Raw genomic sequence first — 21,806 nt, 5'->3', positions numbered from 1 at the left:
GTCAAGCAAGGGGCCGCTCAGAATAGTGGTGCTTGGCAGCGGGAGCCTGCTTTGGTGCCGACAGAGCAGCACGCCCTTGCCAGACTGAAAGGATGTGCAAGATCGAGCAGACGCAAAGTGTGCTTGTGCACAGCAGGTTTTACCTGGAGGGAGGAGGATTTGCCCAGAATATTTTATTAAATCCAATGAAACAGTTGGGAGTGCTGAAAACAATCCCAAGAATTCCGGGGGCCGGGATTCCAGCTTTCGGGCGCGCCTCAGGGGAGAAGCGTGACCTGCAACCACTTCTCGGGCTTCAAGCGGCCGGAGGGGATGTTCGGACCCCGCAGGCGCAATGTGAGCGATGGGCCTGGGGGCGGTGGAAGGGGCGGCCGTGGGCCGTGCCGTGCCGACGGAGGCGGACGGGCCCGCCCCGCCCCAGCGGCTCCCTCCGACCTGCGCCATGGGGAGCGGCCGCCGCCAGGGGGCGCCGCAAGCAGTTGAAGGGGGCGCCGGGCGCGCCGCGCCGGCTCGCACCGTGCAGCATGGCGGCGGCGGCGGCGGGAGCCGCGCAGCCCCAGGCCGGTGCGGGCACCGCCGCCAGCGCCGCGGCGGAGGAATCGTCGGACAGCGAACCGGAGCAGGAACCGGGCTCCCCGCAGAAACTCATCCGTAAAGTCTCTACGTCCGGGCAAATCCGCCAGAAGGTGCGTGCGGCGGGAGGGGGCCGTGGGCAGGGCCTCGGGCTCCGGCAAGCGCCGCGGGCCGGCTCTGCCTCTCCGTCTCCCTCAGCGTTGCCGCCTGCCTCCCTCTCCCGCACGGCACGGCCTGCGTCGCCGCGACCCCAGGCCATCTCTCAGGGAGTTGTCAGAGACGCTCCCACCTAAACTTGGCTTGGGGGCTTGCCGGGGAGCCCTCAAGCCCACCTTTCAGGGACCTGCCGGCGATTCCTCGCCCCAGCTCCGCAGGGACTTGCTAGAGTCTCCCCTCCCCCCCAGCTCCGCCTCACTCTTCAGAAACATGTTGGTGACCCCAAAACCGCCCATCAGGGACTTATAGGCGATCCTCGACCCCAAACAGCCTCTCTGGGACCTGCCGGCGACTCCCCCAACTCGCCCTTCACAGGCCTGGCTGGTGCCCCCCTGAGACTGCCCCTCAGAGACTTGCTAACACCACTCCCCTAACTGCTTTTCATGGACTGGGAAACCGCTAAATGTTTTTCAGGAATCCCTAGAACAAGCTGTTTCCCAGGTGCTTGTCAACAGCCGCCCCCTAAATGCCCTTCAGGGTCTGCCAGCAGCCCCCTAAATGCCACAAGGGGCTCCTTGCCCACATCCATCCAAGCAGAGGCCATCTCTAGACCACCTGTCCGAAATCATGAGAGGTTTCTTCAGCTTGCCCTCCCCCGTAGCCAAATTGAGCCGAATAGACCTTCTTCCCAGTGTCCAGGCTCAGACCCGCCCGGGGGCTTCTTTATCCTGAGGGTGATCAGTGTGCCCATGCTCAGCAGGACCCTTGCTTACTTCTTCCCTTCCTTACTCTGTCGCCTGTAATGTTTTCTTGGAGTCCCAGAAGTCTTATTTGAGTGCCTGCTCCGTAGTGTTGCACCCTTGTGTTGACCCCTGTTACCTGATACTTGAGCTGTAAGAATATCCTGTCCCTCTCCACCATCTGAAGCTGCATCTCCCCTCTTCCCTTTTCTTCTCTATACCGGAGTTGTGCTCCTCACCGCTCTCTGCCTTTCCTGAGGGACCCTGCACAGCCTAGCCGTGTATTTCTGTCTCGTTGTGCACTCCCGCATTGTCACTTTCCTAACCCCTTTCTGTGGCCCTGTTGAACGTGGTCCAAGTTTAGCCTCTTACTCAGATCTCTCTGCTCTGAAAAGTCAGTGTGTGCTTCCTTCAGCATCTCCCCATCATTTTTTGTGGCTGCATCCCAGCTTTCCCCATCTTGTGTTGTGCTATGTTTCCTTTCTGTAGCCACATGGAGATGTTTAGGCTGGTCAAACAGTGATGATTAGTCCCTGTTCCAGCTTTATCCATTTCTGCCTCACTTTGCCTTCCTGGCCAGGTAACAGTCCTTTCTACCCTCATTTTCTTGGCCCAGTCAGATTTTACCATTCCATGGCCCATTCTGGAACATTAACACTGTTTTTAGGGGCAATAACAGTATGGTGCAGCTACAGCTGCAGCTGTAGTTCCTCTGTATTGTTAATGGAAGAGAAGATGCAAAGATTTCCTTCAGCCTTAGGCTACGAACCAGCCATAGGGAGTTGCCCTCTTCTGTACTATTTTTACTATAGCAGCATCAATTTTTTTTTTTTAGCATTAAAGTCCTGTATAACTCTTGGATTGTTGCGTGATATGTTTCTGCTTAGAAATACCAGGTTAGTTACTCTTCTGCCATCACCTTCCTATTGTCTCTGAAGCATGGGCAAGCACAGTTGCTGCTGTGTGGATGCAGGAGGCTTGCTCGGTGCTGATGTTGCTAGCTCAGTGTTGCTTATCTTGTATTCGTAGTGAAGAAGGTTAAATGTCTCTGCATGATGCTAGCATCTGAAGCGTTGTTCATTGGGATCTTGTTTTTTCTGCTGGCAAGTTTGCCCTGCTTTCAGACACATAGCATACCACCGTTCTGCTGCTTGTCATTGTTTTGCTACATTGGTCCCAGGTTTGAAAACCCCTGTGACAAAGCTGGGTCAGACGTGAGGACCATGTGCTCACTTTATTATGCATGGCAGGGCTGCTTCCTCCATCTGCGAAGTGCTGCTGACACTGTCACTCACTTCTAGAGTTAAGGCACGGGGGTTCTGGGCTGCGTGAGGGAGGCGGTTCTTCTGGCCACAACAGGAAACAGTGAAGCTCTCTAAATGGGTTCATGTTCAGTGTATCAAGGAGATCTCGGTCATGCTGTAGCGCCAGGTGATCTGATTGAGTCTATTAACCTGCTGTGAAAATGAGTGTGTCTCTGAGATGTTTTCCTGCACAGAGGGTGCTGAATGTCAGAAATCTGTCTTGCTGGAAGTTGTATGAACCTTGTGATTTCTTAAGACCCAATTATAGTAAGGGTCCTATGTGAGGTTGCCATGGTCAAACTTTCATACCTGCATGGTGGTGTCTGTGAGAGTTGCAAGGACAATGACTTTCTCAGTGCTACAGTGAGAACTGTTTCTTAGAGCAGGATGTTAGAGAAGCTAAGGTGCATCGGATTTTACTTTTGTTTGAACACAGCAGAACCTGTTCTCATGTCCCTACTTAATCATTTGCCCTGTTTTACATCACTTCCTGCGTCAGCGTGGTTGGAAAAAGCCACTTGTACTGTGTGAACATAAACATGTTAAGAGCAAGGATTATAAACAGATACTGTCTACAGCTACTAAGCCTCCTGTGTGTTAATCTGTAAAGACCTTCAACTAAACAGTGTCAGAATTTTCAAGTAAGCTCAGGTATTATGGTATCAAGGTTTGATTTGTTCTGTGGCTTGCTGATGTAATTTTATTTTGTCATATTTTTTTTCTGCATGCTGCTTCATGAATACTTTTTCCTTGCCCTGAGGGCAAGGAGCAGAGACAGCTTTGTGAGTAATCATAGTTCAGATGAGACTTTAAGGAGCTCACTTCCTCTGTAAAGGAGGAATTCATCTATTGAATGACACTGTGTAGATTACTTCAAGCTGTGGTGGAAGCTGTTGGACAGGTCTGTCAGTGATAGTAAGAGATTCAGGCAGACTTTTGCTCTGCCCTGAGGATACAAATCCCTTCTAACCATGTCGTTTGCTGTAGTTAACTTGAGACCATGCCTGTAAGTGCAGCAAAGTTTGCTGTAGCCACGGAGATCTTCAGAATTTGCTCGTTTGTCATTGTCACAGACACTTTGATGATATGTTTTTCTGCCTCTGGTCCTGTCATCTGTTTTCCTAAGAAGCACTGTAAAACAAAGCTGCTTGCTTACAATACCATTAAATGTCAGTGAACTTGCTTCTGAGCCCACAGGTTGTCCAGCTGTGTTTGACAAAAATTCATTGGTGTGGTACCGTGGGGCAAACAGAGTTGTTTGGGTATACAGGTACTGAGACTGCAGCACGCAGTGTCTGAAGACAAGTCATAGCTACCACTTGTCTACCTGAAAAGTTTGTCCTTTGTGAAGATACAGGGCAAGAGGAGGAAGAGCAGAGCAGAATGTGTTTGGAACGTGAAATACTAAGTTTTAATACACTTCCTTGTTTTTAACTAGAAAGTGTCTTTGAGGAAAAAAGGTGTAAGAGTATATGAGTATAAGGTATAAGAGTGTGTTTAGCAGTTGCTTGATTGTTATTCTGGGGAAGGAAGAAGACCTCATGTGATGAAGTGTAGCTTCTGTTGTCTCAGCTGACGAAGTGGAGGCTGCACGGAGTGCTTGATCAGCCATTTTGAGACCTGTCAAACCTGTACCAGCAGCAAGCTTCATAGTGCACTGCTTTTAGCCCCTCTCCTGATCTCAAGCTGGCTCTGGTGCAGCTAGAGAAACTGGCGGTCACTTAAGATAAAGGATTTTTGAACAGATGAGAATTAGGAAAGAAGAGAAATAAGAGAAAGCTGATGTGCGTGAGGAGCAACAACAGCAGTACCCTCACTCACACCTCCTAAAGCAGTGTTGAGAACTCAAGTGGAGTCACCTGAAGTGATAGTACCATCTGCATTGTCACCTGGTGTGGAGGAAGACATGGTAATATCAAAAGCAGTCCTGGGAGATGAGGATGTGATACGCAGGAGCAGTGCACGTTTCATGGGCTCTGAGGGTCAGGCGTTTGTCTTCCTTGGCACCTGCCTGTTCCTTGAGCGCTGCGCTACAGACGCCAGAAGGCAGGAGAGCTGGCAACGAGGCCATCTCCTTTAATTCATCAGTTAGGTGTGATTGCCAATGCGCAGCTTTGCCCTGTCAAGATCTCACTTTGTTTACCAGACAGGATTTCAGCAGCGTCCTTGGGTGGCATCAGGAGGACTTCTTGTTTAGACTAATTCAGCCTAACTTGTGTTTACTTTCATGTTTATGAGCAATTTCTCTGTAATATTTTAGATTTTATAACCATTTATCACTGCCTTGAACTTTTTAAGACAATTTTGCAGTATATATTTCAACAGAGATGCAGAGAGAGCGAGCAGCTCTCCAAACTTTCTGGGATGTTGGAAGCTGCCTAGCTCCAGTAGCAGAGTTATGTCAGATTAATTTATACTATGAAAAGCAGGCTACTCCTAAGCTTTCTGCTGTAGCAGGCAGATTTTGTTCAGTATCTGAACCCCAGAGCGTTTCCGATTTCTATGCTGAATGGCCTGCTGTGGTGTAGATAACTTTTCACACTATGGGAGGTTGTGATTCTCGTTCTGATTTGTAGCCTTGAGGTCTAGGAGATGCTTTGAGGTGTACAGGTAAGAAAAAAATGGGAGGAAGCAAAATGTTCTTCCTTGGGTTTGTGTAAATTTCCAGAGCAGACTAAACTGAGTTGTCACATGCATGGTAGGCAGCATGAACAACTGAAGAAAGCTCATTTTGTTTCTTTTTGTTTTCCCTAATAGGTAAAATGGTTTTGTTTTTTAATGGGCAAATAAGTGTTATTTTTGTTTCTGGAGGGAAAACTTTTTAGAATCAGTTTTTCTGAGTGAGGAAATGGAGGAGCTTGTTTGTCTGATTCAAGTATTGAAAGGAAGTACTGTGATAAGAAGCACTGCATTTCAGTAAAGAGACAATGTAAAAGAAACATGCCACAAATGAGGAATTTTTCAGTAATTGATGACAATTTGTGTTCTGTCTGTGACATCTTCCACTAAAACACATTAAAATATCTGTCTGGTTTTGTTATGCTGCCTTCTAACAGGGTGTCTAAAGAGAATATTTCGGGGGCTTCACAGATCACAAGTTGTAGTGGCTCATGCTTTAGTCCAGGTAGAACTGGAAACCCCTTGCTTAAAAAGAGTTGACTCTTGCAGTTGATCGAATTGAAACTGAACGTTTTGAGCACAGGTTTTAAGGACTTGGATTGACACCATGAACAGACTAGAGCCTGTCTGAGCACTAAGGAAAAAAGGTTTTAGGCTATGGTGCATCACAGTAAGAACATTTCTGTCCCTTAACTCAGTCTGTGTTATGTTTCGCATGGTATGCAGACTCCTCAGTTCTGACAAAACTCTGCCTCCCAGGGCTGTGTTACCACTGATGTACTGTGAGTTTGCATCGCTGCTGGAGAATTTTGGGTGCTATGTGAAAGTAGCAGCTGATACTTCCTTTTTTTTTAATTCAAAACCCCAAACTAAACAAAGCACAAAACCACACGCACTTGTAGCTTTTCTCCTTCTTTCTAACTATAGTTCAGATTCCAGGAACTAAAGAGCTAACGTTAAAATTTTGCATGTTTTGAGAACATGGATTGACTTAGACCACAGTGCTCCAAAGTACATTGCCAGCCTAGTTACTGTTCTCTCTCTCTCAAAAGAAAGACACGCACACAAAAAAAAAGACAAAACAGGTGTTTGGGTTGGTTTGTTTGTTTTGTCTTTGACCTTTGGGTTTGTTGTTTGTGGTGGGTTTTGTTGTTTTGTTTGTTTGTGCATGCTTATTTTTTTTTCTTTTAATAAAACTAAATCAAATATTTTTAATTATCCCCTAATCAAAACCTGTTGTTACAAAAGAAAAAGAAAGGAAAAAAAAAGGGGGTGGGGTGGTGTTTGCAATTTTACTTTGGAGGAATACTGGCTTATAAATGAAAACTGAAATACCTGTCCTCAGATGACCTGATTAGAAAATCTGGTATGCCATGTAAGACACCTTTACCTTCTTTAACTGCAAATCCAGTGCAGATACACCTGCATACTTCAGAGGAAGAAGTGAGATAAAGAGAGGCTTTTGTGTTCTCTCATTTGCTTGAAAGCTATTGTTACAGCAGCATCACAATCTGGGGGCAAAATGCTACCCAAGTGAAAAACGCCTTCCTCTTGGAATATCTTTTTCCAAGGTTTCAAATGCACAAATCATTTGTCTCCACTTTCCTTGCCTTTTCCCTACTTAGGTGGTTATTACTTCTCATTTCACAAGGAATCTGTGTGTTTGTTAAAGAAAGAAGGTGCTTCTGTTTGGTTCTGCAGCAATGTGGGACAGTTATCCAGAGGAGAGTTCAGCTTCAGGCAGACAGATAGCTGAGGCAGCAGCAGTGATCCACATCAGCTGCCATTTTCCGTGATCCCTTCTTGCATGGTTTGCAATGAGCAAGGCACTGAGCTTATTGAGCAGTAGTGCTGCACCTCCCTAGAAGCAGCCCTGTGCTGCCACAGGGCATGGAGCAGTTAGACAAAGGAGGAAGTCCAAAGCCTGATGCCCTCCTTCTGAGCCCTCCTGCTCAATAAGCTCTTTGCCTTGCTCATTGCAAACCATGCGAGAAGGGAGCATGGAAAATGGCAGCTGATGTGGATCACTGCTGCTGCCTCAGCTATCTGTCTGCCTGAAGCTGAACTCTCCTCTGGATAACTGTCCCACAGGGCTGCAGAACCAAACAGAAGCATGGACAGCAAGGCAATTAGACAAAGAAAGAAGTCCAAATCCTGATGCCCAGCCATCCAGCTTGCCTGGCTAAAAGAGTACCAATGCTGAGTTCAGTGACTGATTAAAATAACTCCATCAGGGTTTGGAGGAAATGTCTTTATGTCTCTACAGACTCATTGCTAAAGAGGAAAAGTTTTACACCTGATAACTACTCTGATGGTGTGGTTTGCTTTATTTAAAAAACCCCAACAGACAAACCCCATCTTGATTACAACATGTCTGCATCAAGCACACTGAGTGTTGCATGTTTTAATAAATGTGGCTAAATGATATTCTAGCAAGGAGAGGCGATGACACCCCAGTGCCCCGTGAGGGAATTGAGATAGGGTAATTCAAAGGGTAATGAAGCTGCTGAAGGGTCTAGGGAGCAGGTCTCATGAGGAGTGGCTGTTTATTCTGGAGAGAAGGAGGCTCAGGGGAGACCTTTACTACAGCTCTGAAAGGATGTGGAGGTCAGTGACCAGTAGGACAAAGGACTTTATTCTGCCCCTGTATTCAGCACTGGTCAGGCCACACCTTGAGTACTTTGTCCAGTTCTGGGCTCCTCAATTCAAGAGAGATGTTGAGATACTGGAACGTGCCCAGAGAAGGGGAGCAAAGCTGGTGAGAGGCCTGGGACACAGCCCCGTGAGGAGAGGCTGAGGGAGCTGGGGGTGTGCAGCCTGCAGAAGAGGAGGCTTAGGACAGACCTCATTGCTGTCTACAGCTACTTGAGGGGAGGTTGTAGCCAGGTGGGATTGGTCTCTTCTGCCAGGCACCCAGCAATAGAACAAGGGGACAGAGTCTCAAGTTGTGCTGGGGGAGGTCTAGGCTGGATGTTAGGAGGAAGTTGTTGGCAGAGAGAGTGATTGGCATTGGAATGGGCTGCCCAGGGAGGTGGTGGAGTTGCCGACCCTGGAGGGGTTGAAGAAAGCAGTGGATGAGGCACTTAGTGCTGTGGTCTGGTTGACTGGCTAGGGCTGGGTGCTAGGTTGGCCTGGTTGATTCTATGATTCTATTCTGTGATTCTGTTCTCCTTTGTATGAAGTGTTAGAACAAGAGGAAGTGGCCTAGGGAGGGTTAGGTTGGATATAAGGGATATTGTTTTTACTGAAAGGTTGGTCAGGCAATGTAACAGGCTGCCCAGGGAAGTGGTGGACTCACCATCCACGGAGGTATTAAATAAAAGTGTAGACGTGGCACTTCAGGGCATATTTTAATGGCCACGATGGTCTTAGGTTGACTGTTGGATGTGATGATCTTGTAGGTCTGTCCAAATGGAACAGTTTTGTGATTCTATGATTCTTGTATTAACTGCACAAAATAACACAGGGCTTCCCCATGGGATGTGGGATCAGCGGCAGATATGGCATGCTCCAGGGTCATGTCTTGACCTGTGGGACAACTGCCTTCTGTAGTTCTTGAAAGACAGAAGTGTGAGTGGTAAAATAGGGGAGATATATTGCCTGCTTTTCAAACCTCTCTCTGCTGAGGCAGGTCAGAGCAGTGTTTTAGAATGTCTAGATCTAGTGCTGAGATTTCATTGAAAATCAGTATTCTGGGAACTCACACCAGCCCCTTCTGCTGAGCTGAAAGTTAACAAAACGGTGTTCCCAGGGCTCTGCTTATCTTCCTTGTTGTTGCTGGTGCCGTTCAAGATGTCTTGGTGTGGTCAAAGGTATTTGCAGGACATTAAAACAGGGAAAATGGAAAAACAAATGAAAACTTTTGGAGTATCCTTTAAAAACTATGTTAAATGGATGGGGAAAAAAAAACTTAAAAGCATAGGTTGTTTAATACATAAATATGGAAAATCTGATAACAACAGTTGCTACAGATGAGATAAAAATAAGTTCTAAGATACCTTAAGTATTAATTAAATGGCTGAAGGCCAAAAGCTGCTGTCTGCTCTCAAAAGTGTAATCCCATTGGAATATCACTTAGAGTAAAAGGATCAGAATTTGGCTCTACATCTACCAGCCACTTCCAAATAAGGCTCCTCACAGAATTCAGTAGCAGAGTTGATGGGAATCCACACACAGTGGGAGGAAGCTGTCATTCTCTCAGCCTCTTCTACACAAGGGCAAAGGATTCAGTTTTCTTCCTCAGGGTCTCACTTTCACTTTTCCGTGTCCTGAAGTTCTTGTACCAGTACTTTCTGCTGGCTTTTCCTTCCTGCTTGGCCAAGATCTCCATGACATTTAGCAGTATGAGAAGGATTGGGTGGCTATGACTGAGGATGAGATCCACAGCTGTATTGGGGATGTGCTTTCCCTTGCAGTCACTGTTGTGATAGCACTGATGGTGCCTTCCTGGCCTCATACTCGTATCAAATGGCCCTGACATGCCACTATGGTAAGTGCCTGCCTCGTTCTGCTTGCCCCTGAAGTGGATGGGTGGGCTTCAGTGGACGGCAGTGGGTTTTGACAATAACTCCTGTCTCTCTGAATAGAAGAGTGTTAATTAAGCTCCAGTGGTAGAGGCTGCAGCATTAGAAGGCTGTGAGTCAAACCGAGGTTATATTGCTGTGTTTCAGCAGCAGAGCCATGCACCTGTGAATTAATACAGGGGATTCTGTGGTGCTAGTGCATAGCTACGTGACAGGCATGTCTCAGAGCTGAAGGTTTCACAGCAGCTAATGTGTTTTGACATTTTTTGTGTGTCAGTATGTAGGTGTGTATGTCTAGGTGGTAGAGAAAGGAACAACAGATTTGTTTACATTTGTCCTTAAATAAATGTATGAAGTTGATGTTTGATTAGTGCCTTTTGAAGTTGTATTCCGTTCCAGCATTTTCAGGTAGCTTTTAAACTGTCATTTTTGGGGGGCTGTTACTATCTCTGTGGATGTATCTGAGCCCTTATCTTCCAGCTTTGCTATAGTTTGCTGAGATGTTTTGAGCTTTGTACTCACTTACCCTCTTGTAATAAATGTGTTTGGGAAGAATGTCTGGAGCTTATGGGAAGCATACAGCAAGCCAGGAGTTGTCCAGCTACTAACTCATCCTGAATCAGAGTGTGCTGCTGTGTTTTTCATTCTCTCTTCTAAGTAGCTGACCAGAGTATTCATCTATTTTAAGTACTTCACATGGAGCTCTCTAGCTGAGCTCACTTAACCAGGAAACTACCTGATGATATGCTGCTATGTTGTACTTCCTTTCCCACATATATGCAACTTTTCTGCATGCTTTCCAATTTATTTTTCTTAGTTAATTTGTTCTCTTTAGGTCTATGGGTGCCTGTCTCTTAGAAGAGAATCATTCACAACAGTAGCAGCTGAACGTGGTATTGAAAAGGAGCTGATTCAAAGACCTATTCATTGCTTACTGGCTGCAGCATTAACTAAGGAATAATGAAGTGTTTGAGCATTTGTTTATCTGTGCCAAGGCAGATTCTAGCTCAAGCTGTTTCAATATTTTTTGATACAAACCCCTGTTTTTGACTACTGATCCGTAGAATAAGCTTGCATTTCCTGTTTCACTGACATTGCAGCTACACTATCGGCAGATTGCTGCACACTGCTCTGAATTCTGCTTGTCTCAGTGATTGCAAAGAGTATACCAAGAGCTGTCTGCCAAGCTCTCCCCCAGTCTCTAAATGGACATGCAGAGTCCAGCTAATTCAGGAGAGCTGGAGGTTAGAACAGAGGGAGGACTGGGAGGTGGTTATTGGAGGAGATGTTGTGGGTTTTCCCGTGTGGTCCTGTGCATAGAAGTCTGTGCTATAACCTGGCATGGGTGCTTCCCAGTTTACAAAGCATAGTTTATTAAACAAAAGCAGTATTAAAACTGTACACTAAAAACCTAGACAGTGCCCCCTTTATTAGTAGAGGGCTCTTCTGTTGCTATATTGTTGACTCACAGCCCTGACTTCTATTTTGACATTTGATTCCTGCAGCTGACCTCTGGTTTTCTTTTTCCCCTCTTTTGGAGTAATTTTGATGTAATGAGTTCACACGCAAGAGCCAAGTGCATCCGTTGTAGAATTCTCAAGCAGGACTATACAACCTGTAAATTCTTTGTGTTCCACTACAGATAGGGTTGCTCCTTGTGTGTCCCATTTTTAGTATTGCTTTACCGATCCAGATTTACCCCCTTCAAGCTTCCTGAAGTTAATTTCCAGGGTGTGACCACTGTCTGGTGGAAGGATGTTGCTCTCAGATTAGCTTGTTAACCCCTAGCCTTTTGACCTTTCGTGTCTTATTCTATGGGGTGGTTAGATTTATTCCTGTAGTTTCTTTGTTGGTTTTACTGTATTCCAATTGATTTCTAAATAATTATTCATTCTGAATTTATGACCATAAGGAGCTAATAGAACTGCTTTACTCACAAGATACAGCACTTGAGACTCGTACCTGCCTCAGCATGGCAAGGCTATCTTGCCACATTTGAGTGACTGCAGACCTACTCTAGTTCTTTTTGCCACGGTTTGTCCTAAGTCAGTTTCTAGATGGGGTTGCTTGGTCCCTGAGGATCAGCTGCCTGTCAGATCCCTTAGTAAGCATATACAAAGATAGCCTGTCAGTTCTGCATATGCTTTTCTATTTTCTCCTTCTCTCTGCATTTGGTGCTTTCTGCAGTCAGTTATGTGTCGCTTGGCATCAGCACACTGCTGAAAATTTTATAGTACATGCAAATAAAACCAGCCTCTGCCCTGAAGTTTTTGACATTCTGGAGTCACATGAAAAACAGAGTAATCCAGATGCTGAGGACTTTGGTATTTGAGGTTCTTTCCTTGCTGTGTAGATAGTTCTGATTTGGTGTTTGGGATTCTTTAGTTGCTGTTTAGATCTGATTTTGCTTTTACCTTGTAGACATTCCTTTTCTGCATTCTAAAGAAGTGTCAGTGGAGCACAATTCTCATTTCAGACATGCTGCACTGAATGACTGCCCCTAAGAATATGTCATGATCTAAGCTATAAGATAGATTGCGTTGTTCTTCCTCTGTCTGTATCCAACACAGTGGAGACTCCCTATGACAAACGACACTTGCCAGCGTGACAACTGGGTCTTGTTTCCAGAGTGGCAAATCAGGGGCTCTACTTTCAGATAGGGCAATAGGCTTAAGCTTCAGGAAAGGATAGGCTACTCTGGTGTTTCATCTAATGGGCAGTACTACGTGCCAGAAGACAATAGATGCAATCTGAAAATATCTGAAGTTTGATGTGATTGTTCTGAACTTTTTACTTGAGTCGTTCACATTATCGGTAGAGAAAGCATCTCATCTGTGTAGGCTGGCTCAGATCTCCTGATGTGGCTTATTTCGAGCAGAGACAGCTCAGCTGCAAAGAATGGGATTGTGTATTGCTGGGTTTTGAGTGACCTCTGTTAATCATCTGGATTCTTGTTCACACAAGGTGGGACTGCGTGAAGGGGAAGCAGCGCAGCACAAGGCTCTCCCTGTCTTAAGTCTTTAAGTCCTCTTAGTTGTTAGAAACCATTCTCATTGAGGTCAGTGGCAAAACTTTTCTTCTGTCAGTTCAGGTTTAGTCCATTTTGACAGGAGACATTTGACAACATATTATTTCTCTTCATAAATGTCTTAAAAGGGGATGAGCTGGGGGGAGGGCTGTGTATTGCTTTCTGTGAACTGATTTGTTTTTTTTCTGCAGGAAGTAATTTTTTCTTCAAGGCCAAAGATAAATAGTGAAGTTCCAGAAATTTCCTAGGCCCTGCCTTTCAGCTGTCCTCTTGTATTCTTTGCAGAGACACTTTAGACTCTGTGCTGCATGCACATTTCCTATATATTGTGAATTTGCCCAGTAACTTTTTCTTTTGCTGCTTTGTAATATAAAGTCACTGTTAAAACTAGTAGTGTGTCATTTTAGCCTTGATCCAAGAAGATACTTCATTTTTTGATGGTCTTTGTGCCCATGGAGTGTTGTGCCACAGGACAGCAGGCTGGAGAGAAACTCGAGCTTGATAGAAAGCAGTCTGGACCGTTCCATCACAAACAATATTTATATTCATCCTTGATAGGCTGCACAGAATCAAACCTCTTGATGTTTCAGGGCAGTAGCTTTTCCCCCTAGGATCTAATGCATGATGCTAAAAATACATTTAATTCTTTTTTTTTTTTAATGGGAGAAGTGATTCCACTTTTGTCTTGATGAATTACATGCCTACTAATGTGGTCAGGGTAGCTCTTCAATTAAAAAAGCTACAGAGAGACTGTTTAGAAATAATTGTTCAGCCTCCCTCCCCTTCTATTTCATTTGCTGTCACTTTGTCACGTCCTTTAGCCAGTTAATTTTCTTCAGCTTCATTCCTCTGTAAATAGCAAGTCCTTTGGCTGTAAAAATAGAGGAGAAAGGCAGCAATGCTCGAATCATTTTATAAAGTCATCTTGATCTTATCTCCAGCCTTTTCCGCCCAAACCCACCAAGCTCTTTACTGAGCTGTGTGCCTATAAATAGAACTGCAGCTCTCATTCAGAGATGGGCAGCTCTGAACCAGAGGCTTGTTTTTCTCTGAGCAGTGCATGCACACCAGAGCTCGCTCTTCACTGCCCTTTCATGTCTAGGTTAGGTCGCTCTGAGGTTTTCTATAGATAGAGGCTGGCAAATGATATAAACTGCTATTTAGGGAGGGGCAAGGTGACCTCTGGGATTGTTGCCTTTTGGTTAAAAATACCCCCAAAAAAAGGAAAGAATAAAAGGAAAAGGAAAAAGAGAGTTCTGTTTGAAAGAGAAATGGAGGAGTGCAGGTCTTGTGCAGAGGTGAGTGAGCCCTGCCTGGTGAGCAGCACTTGAGAGCTGCAGGAGCCAAGGGGAAGCACAGGTGGTGTTTTGCTCTGAGTTTCTGTTCTGGTGGGGTGGGCAACAGTTTGAGCAGCCAGAGGACCGCTGACCAAGCTTGGAGAGTGTGGGGTCTGGCTGACCTCAGTTTAAGCATATCTGTGAGTAAGTATAGCAACAGAGCTTCAAAATCTCCTCCTGCAAGTTGCTATTTTTTGATGAGGCTCCTGGCAGACTTGATATGTTTGGGCTTTGCACCCTGGGAGTCTTCCCCAGGACTTTTTAATTCCTCTCTGACTTTGGTTCAGGGCTTTCCAGAGTTCAGTAGCTACTTTCTGTCTCATTTTTTAATTATATGTGGTTTTGCTCAAGGAATGCAAAAGAACACTCCATGTTTCTGTCTTAATCTGGAAAGCCTGTTGCCACTTTCCCACTTTTTCCCTGTAGAATGTGAACTGCAGAAGTGTGTGATTTCTTTGGCATGGTAATTTACACACTGTTCTCTTTGATACTTGGGAGCTGGAGGTGCAAGTAACTCATCAAGGAGATGCACATATATAGAGATATCCTAGCAGCGCTCTGCACAGTTGGGCAGTTCCACTTGACAGATGGGAGCTGGAGACATGCAAAGTGAAAATAGCTTTATTGGGATGTGGTAAAAATGTCAGTGTCTGAGTAGGAGTCTGAGAGCACCTTTCCTAGTTCCAGATGGGTGCCTTTGGTGCTGGCTTTGCCTTCAGGGTGGTTTCAGCAGGGGATGTTGGGCCAGTCTTTGAATTATTTTTTTCTCTTACGCTAAAACTTCGGATTGAGGTCATAGCTGAGTTTCAGTTCCTTTCCATAGCACCAGCTCTAAGTTAACATCTTATTTCTGGGTACCTCTACAGAATGTTTAAATTCTGGATCCTAAAGCCACTCCCAGATGCTTTATGGCTTCTTCAAGTATGTTCCTACTGCTATGTCCCTGCTATGCCTTGTGGAAAACAGATGCTGAGACATCTTTTGGTGACCACTTCAGACTTGTGAAGAGCTGATGTGAGACATCACAGGCATTTTTTGATCTGAGCTTAGCCTTTGATCCTGGGTTTTCATTATCTCTTTTCATTCTGCTGGAAATGCCTTCAAGTTTGGTGATTCCAGGTTGAACCTTGCACACTAAGCTGTTGTTTACCTCAGCACTGGCAGATATTTCTGCCAGTGTGCAGGTGACTTTGAAACAGAATGCTGGGAAACAGTGAGATTTGGGGTTTACTAGCCTTGGAGTTGGCCAAGTCTTAGGTCTCAAGGTAGATGATTATTCTTTTGGAGAGAGAGGGGAGCTCTCACCCCCCAGTGCAGTGGAGAAAGGTATATAATGGCTCCTATGACTGGAAGCTGTCTTTCAGATCTGATAGTATACAGGAGCCTGCTCTTCCCAGCTGATTAGTGAGTAGAAACATTACCATGGTGGTCTAGGCCTTATGACCTCTCAGGCCAGTTTGAGAACAGCTCAGTCTAGCAAGAGAGAAGCATTGTCAGGCAGCTGCTGCTTCTTCTAGTCAGCAATTTTTTCCAAGTTCTTTTTGAGGAAACTTTGAGCTTGACGAGAGCCAGTGTGTGTGTGGAAAGAATTAAAATCTGCAGCTGCTTCAAAAAGGAAAGACCCACATTAAAAATACATAGAACATTTGAAAAGCAAGTTTAGTGCCCTAGAAAGGATTTGTAAAATTAACTAAGCCCTGTGGATCATTAAGGGTATTTATTTTGTGCTCTGTAGTAGCCTGGAAGCATACATTTAACACAATGTTTGTGAATTAGTAGATCCTCATTGGTGACCTGATTCTGTTAGAAACCTGAGTTACACAGAGACTTCTAGCATGTTAAAGCTGTGTCATTTTCCTGGCACCAAGATACAGAATAACCTGTCTTACAAGATTGTTGGACCATTTGTTTCCTGTGTTATAACTGTGTGTTTATCGTGTTGGGCTCTCTCAGTAAGAAGTGTGCTCCTGGGAGCTGTTTTTCGTGGAGAGAGGAGTAGGTTTCTTATGGTACCGAGGCAGGACAGCACTGATTGTAGTTCCTAGGTACTACCTTCAATCAGTAATTCGGGGCTGAACCCTCAGCTTTGACTTTTTTGCCTTTTGTCATTCAAGATGCAGCTTTGGAGATTATTTTTGTGTGGCTGTTGGTATTCAAAACCTATTTGACAAAGTAGAATGAAGTGCATGTGGATTAAATACATACTTGCATGCGTACATAGTATGTGAGCAAGCATATGGGGCTGTGTATGCTGGTATGTCAATCTAGTTATAGAGCAGTTAAAGGGGAAAAAAGGCAAAGCACATAGACGGTTTTGGCACTCCAGTCCTGGGAAATGGCAGCCAGCCAGAGAATACTGAGGCAGGGCCAAGACTATCTGAAGAATACCAAATGCTGAAGTTGGATGTGGCTCCTTCACTCTAGTTTCACTCCTTATCCTGTGGGCCTGCAGCTTGCCAGGTCTGTGCCAGGTAGATGCTAGTAAATTCACAAGGCAGAACTGGAGATAGGGGCAGATGTACTGTGGGATGTATGTGCTTGTAGTGCCAATTAAAGGCACAATTACCCGCCACTGAAATCTGACCTCAGAGTGTTTAACTGTTATGCTCCCTGAGGCATTGGTAAGCTTTGAAATGCTCATTCAGTCTGAAGTTATTTATCTTTCTTTGCTATCATGATAGTGCTGGAGACAAGGATAAAACCACACCCCAGCATGGATTATACACTGGACAGTTTAATTTTGTTAAGTTTGCTTGCTTGCGTTGAATGAATTTGTTAAGCACTTCCAGCAGAGGGCACTAAGATTATTGATCTCAAACTTGTCTTTTTTGGTACTTGGCTATGGTGGCAGAGCATAAAAGGTGCCTGAAAGCAGCGTGTATGCTTCACCCCTCTCCCCTCCTTGTTTTGTAGACAATCATAAAAGAAGGGATGCTGATGAAACAGACCAGCTCCTTCCAGCGCTGGAAGAGACGATATTTTAAGCTGCGAGGACGAACGCTCTACTATGCAAAAACTGCTAAGGTAAGGTCTTGGGGGATAGGTGTGAGTCTAAGGGAAGAAAATCAGCAATGGAGCTTTGGTGCAGATAGGTGTAAGAAGGTAGTCTTCAGCAGAGAGAGGAGCGTGTGTTCTGTAAGCACCTCTCTTTGGGTTTTTTAGCTTCAAAAACCTCCCTATGTTTTGCCTCACGTTTGGAAATCCTTGCTTTTTAAGTAAAGCATCTTAGAATCATTTTGGTTGGAAAAGGCCTGTAAGGTCATCGAGTCCAACCATTATCTAACTCTTCCAAGTCTGGTCCTAAACTATGTCCTTCAGCACCACACCTCTGACTGGTTGAAACACCTCCAGGGATAAGGATTCAACTGCCTTTCTTGGCAGCTTGTTCCAGCCTTTGAGAACCCTTTTAGGGAAGAAGTTTCTTCTAATATCCAACCTAAATCTCTCCTGGTGCAGCTCGAGGCTGTTTCCTTTTGTCTTGTCACTTGTATCTAGGGTGAAGAGATCAACTCCCAACTCACATCAGCTCATTTCAGTGAGTTGTAGGAAGACTGTTTTTTTCACATTTTTTCCCCTTGGTGCATTTTACTAGGGAATTGGCCCTAAATCAATAGAAGCTGAAAAAGGAGGGAGCACATATGAACAAAAAAGAGCAATGGAGGAGGCAAAGAAGGCTAATGTGTCAAATCAGAGATGTCATGCATCTGTTCTAGTACACTGATAGTCAGCTAGATACAAATCTATCTCTTTTCACAAGAACATACCCTACAATTATTATGTTTTTTATTATCCCTTAATAAAGTCATCATGTTCACTGACTGAAGAATCATAGGAAAGACCTCTAGGATCATAGAGTCCAGCTGTAGCCCAGCACTGCCATGGCCGTTAGACCATGTCCTGGAGTGCCATGGCCACACATTACTTGAACACTTCTAGGGATGGTGATTCCACCACCTGCCTGGGCAGCCTGTTCCAATTCCTGACCACCCTTTCAGTAAAAAAATATCACCTAATATCCAACCTACACCTTCCTGACACAGGCCATTTCCTCTCATTCTGTCACTTGATAGGCAAGACAGGCAAGCACAAACCTCAGAGTATGAAACTAGACTAAGGAGTCCTTCATGTTCTTGGTGCTGAGTTTTTCCTTCAGACCGCGAAAGGCTGTGATCAAGTGTGCCAGGCAGATACACAGACATGTCCCTTTGAGTCTACCACTTGTGCATTGGATTCAGTAATTCACTGGGGGGTTGAATTTTTTCTTTCCAGTCCATTATTTTTGATGAAGTGGATCTGACAGACGCCAGTGTGGCAGAATCCAGCACTAAGAATGTCAACAACAGCTTCACGGTAGGATTTCTTGCACTCTTCTCCACTCTTTTTGCACCTTTCCCCCACATCACTTCTCTTTTGCAATTGAAAAACATTTGAAAATCTTCACAAGCTCTTTCAGTAAAAGCCAAAAGAAAACAACCCCCCCTTACTTTTTCCTTACAGCATCATAACTGCTCTCCATGCATGTGGGAGGTACCTGAGTTAACTATGTATAGTGCTAAAGCTGCATTCAGGAGGTTTCTTATCTATAAGCTAGCAGGGTTGAGTCCATTTATACAAAGGGACAGAAAATTTTGGTCTGCTGAGCGAGTTAGGAATGATGTTGATGTTTATTCTGGAGATCTTGCTAAAGGAATTTAGTTTTCCCTTCAGACCTTAAAATATGTAAACTTATTTCTCTGCCTTTATTTGTGTATGGCTGTATGTGTGTTTATATATGTATGCTATATATAGTGGCAAAGCAAAAGGAGGAACAAAAAGCAGTTGCACAGAAGCAGCTGTGGAATTGGTTTAGGATACTTGTAAAATGGAGAGTATGTGCGAAATATTTGCAGTCTGGAATTGTGATGGTGTCACTGCTTCATTTTCTCCAGGCTCAGTAGTTGGGAGACAAAAATAATTGTATTTCTGAGGTGCAGATGTTCTGCAAAGTCCATCTTGGGGGAAATGCCTGGTGTGCAGAGGAAAGCCGTAAACAATGGCCATGCAGAGTGAGTGTCAAAGAGCGGTGTGAGATTTGGGGTTGACAAATAGCCATAAACTTCCATGCAGCCTCAAGGGTTTGAGTGGGAGGAGACATGAGGGTGTAGAGAAAGGAGACAGTGTTGATCTAAGGCAGGGTGAAGGGAGGAGGAATCCAGATGGAGAGCGGAAGCTAATCCTGTAGGACGGTGGCCTGCAGGTGGTGACCAAGACTGAGCAGTGTGCCTTGTGCACAGGAGTAGTTACCCACTGCTTTAAACACCTAGCAAAGGGTTTTTCTCTTCCATGACTGAAGCTCTGTGCTTTGCTGTACTTGGGCAAAGCAGCTGTGGCACCCACTTCATGTCCAAATGAAACCCCAGCACTTTCTCTGAGGCTGAAAACACTTTTTGCATCCATAAGTGGACAAGTAGAAGGCACATCTGAGTCTGCTGGTAAATATCGATCCCAAGTGTCAGCGAGTGTGCCCAGGGTTCTAGAAGGATTCTGCAGTGATTTGAAATAGAGGCTGCATTTTCAGGAGTGTGATTTCATTTACCTGTTAGTAAAGCATTTTTTTCCTGGGTCATGCTTCACTTTTCCTATGCATATATATATTTCTGTAAATAAAGGCTGATTTTTCAGGTAAACAAGCAGGCTGCTACTTTTTTGCTTATTATTACATTTGGCAGAGATCTAGTCTTCATCAGAGCCTCTTTATGTAGGAACAGGAGGAAATGGTGTATTTACTCTCTCAGACTGACCCATCTGAGTTCAACAGTAAAGACTTGCTTCCATAACTGTGGTATCAGGCTCTGCCAGTCCCTGCCTTCCCTAGGGCATAACAAGTATGGGATTGCTTAGACACTTGAGTAGCAGATAGAGATTGCAGTGCGTCCAGCTGATCACTCTATCACGGGGCTCAGGTAAATGTCAAGAAAAACAACTCTCCTCTTAATTTCTGTTTACTTCTCCTGTCATGGCTTTACAGAGGGGTTTGACTGTGGTTTCTTCTGAGCTATAAAAGTACTTGAGACTAAGCAACCTTCTGATTTTCTTACTGCTGTGTGATCTGCTACATCACTGCCGTCAGCGCTTTGCATTCCTTGCAGTCTTGCAATTTTCTCTTGGTTTTCTTTGAAAGCATTCTGTTTCCTCCCTTGCATCTCCCCTGTTCAGTTCCTTTCTAAAATTCAGAGTTCTTTGATGCATTTTTTTTTCCTGTTTCAAGTCAGCAGGACTCACTTTTGAGTTATTATCATACACTGAAAGCACTCAACACACGGTATTGTACAGCAGAGACAATTGTTACGGAGTTTTAGGTGTTACAGTTTTGTTTCTGTATTTTCTTTGGTGGAGTCTGGTAGTTTGGATTTACAAGGGAGTGTTTTCTTTCGGAGGAAACTCATCCTCTACCCATGTATCTGTACTACTTAGTGTATAGATTCTGCAGGTCATGTTGCGTGAATTACACTCCTAGGCTACTAATAAAAGAGGTGGGAAACACAAACATTAGATAAACCACTTAGAGGAGCAATGTGGATCCAAGCAAAGAGGTTTAAGGAGTGATCAGTCAAAGGAGAAATTGGCAGTGAGGAGCGCAAGGAGGCAGCACCATGAGAAGACAAAACGAGAGTACAGAGCCAAGAAAGGTTCTGTTGCGTAAGTGGAGGAATAAGATTAAAAACTATAGCTGCCAGTAAACTTTTTACATAGGCTGCACATCTGACACTAATTTGTTTGCTGTCGACAAGCAGGAGAACAAGAAAAGTGAGTTTGAAGCACCAGACCTCTTCCTATCAAAAGATGACTGTAACGCAGATTCCACTCTTGTTTGCTTAGTTGATTGTGTGTAAATTTCTTCAGTAAGTATTCTCTTTGCAGTGGGGACAGTTTGCAGGACTGCTGCCTGGGGCTAATGGATATGTGACTACAGGATTGGCTGGGAGCATGTGACTAGGGGCATCTTTGAGCTTAAAATGTTATACAGCTCCATCCCCTGGGAGGTGTAAGGACAAGCTTTATGCTTAGCTGTTGTTCCTTTAGGTCAGGTAGAGTGGCTGCAGAACTGTTACCAGCTTCTGGTAACAGTTCATATAGCAGCCCCGTGCCAGGGCTCTCTTCTCTCAGGAGGAGTGTGGATGGAATACTTGCTGATTCTGTCACATCTCTGCCATCTCTGTCCTTTCAAGTCATCTGTCTGCAAGGTAAATCCTCTTGGAATGTCTGATCTGTAAGTGACTGGTTCTCTCATCAGTGGCTTTTCCTAGAGCTGCTGTCTTTCACAAGGCTTTAGAAATGATCTGCTGTGGCACAAACTCATGATAACCATGTCCTGGTACTTGAGACCCATTTATTTCAAAGAGAGTGGTCAACTTTAGCCTGGATTCTTGCCATCAGTGCATGCCTACGTTTGTACTCTTGATGAAACAGAGCTCAGCAGCACTGCATGGATGACGTCAAAGCCTGACCCTGACTTCTAGACAGAGCTTTCCCAGCCATACTGTCAA

At 44.8% G+C, this 21,806-nt stretch overlaps 1 protein-coding gene across 5 annotated transcripts in view; it reads left to right on the top strand.

The window, feature by feature from the left end:
• The first annotated feature begins 519 nt into the window (after positions 1-519).
• DGKD (diacylglycerol kinase delta) overlaps positions 520-21,806 on the top strand; it is a 69,364-nt gene continuing 48,077 nt past the window's right edge. For 3 of the 5 annotated variants that reach the window (XM_064165281.1, XM_064165282.1, XM_064165283.1), the window contains exons 1-3: positions 520-686; positions 17,194-17,304; positions 18,550-18,630. In XM_064165281.1, coding sequence (XP_064021351.1) covers positions 525-686; positions 17,194-17,304; positions 18,550-18,630 — 354 coding nt within the window. In that variant the 5' untranslated portion in view covers positions 520-524. Of the gene's footprint in view, positions 687-2,304; positions 2,366-9,749; positions 9,882-17,193; positions 17,305-18,549; positions 18,631-21,806 lie in introns of those variants that run through there. The other 2 variants (XM_064165285.1, XM_064165284.1) reach the window with 2 other exon arrangements.

This window comes from Pogoniulus pusillus, chromosome 26 (genome assembly GCF_015220805.1).
Source record: "Pogoniulus pusillus isolate bPogPus1 chromosome 26, bPogPus1.pri, whole genome shotgun sequence".
Lineage (NCBI taxonomy): Eukaryota > Metazoa > Chordata > Aves > Piciformes > Lybiidae > Pogoniulus > Pogoniulus pusillus.
This window is presented reverse-complemented; position numbering and strand designations above follow the sequence as displayed.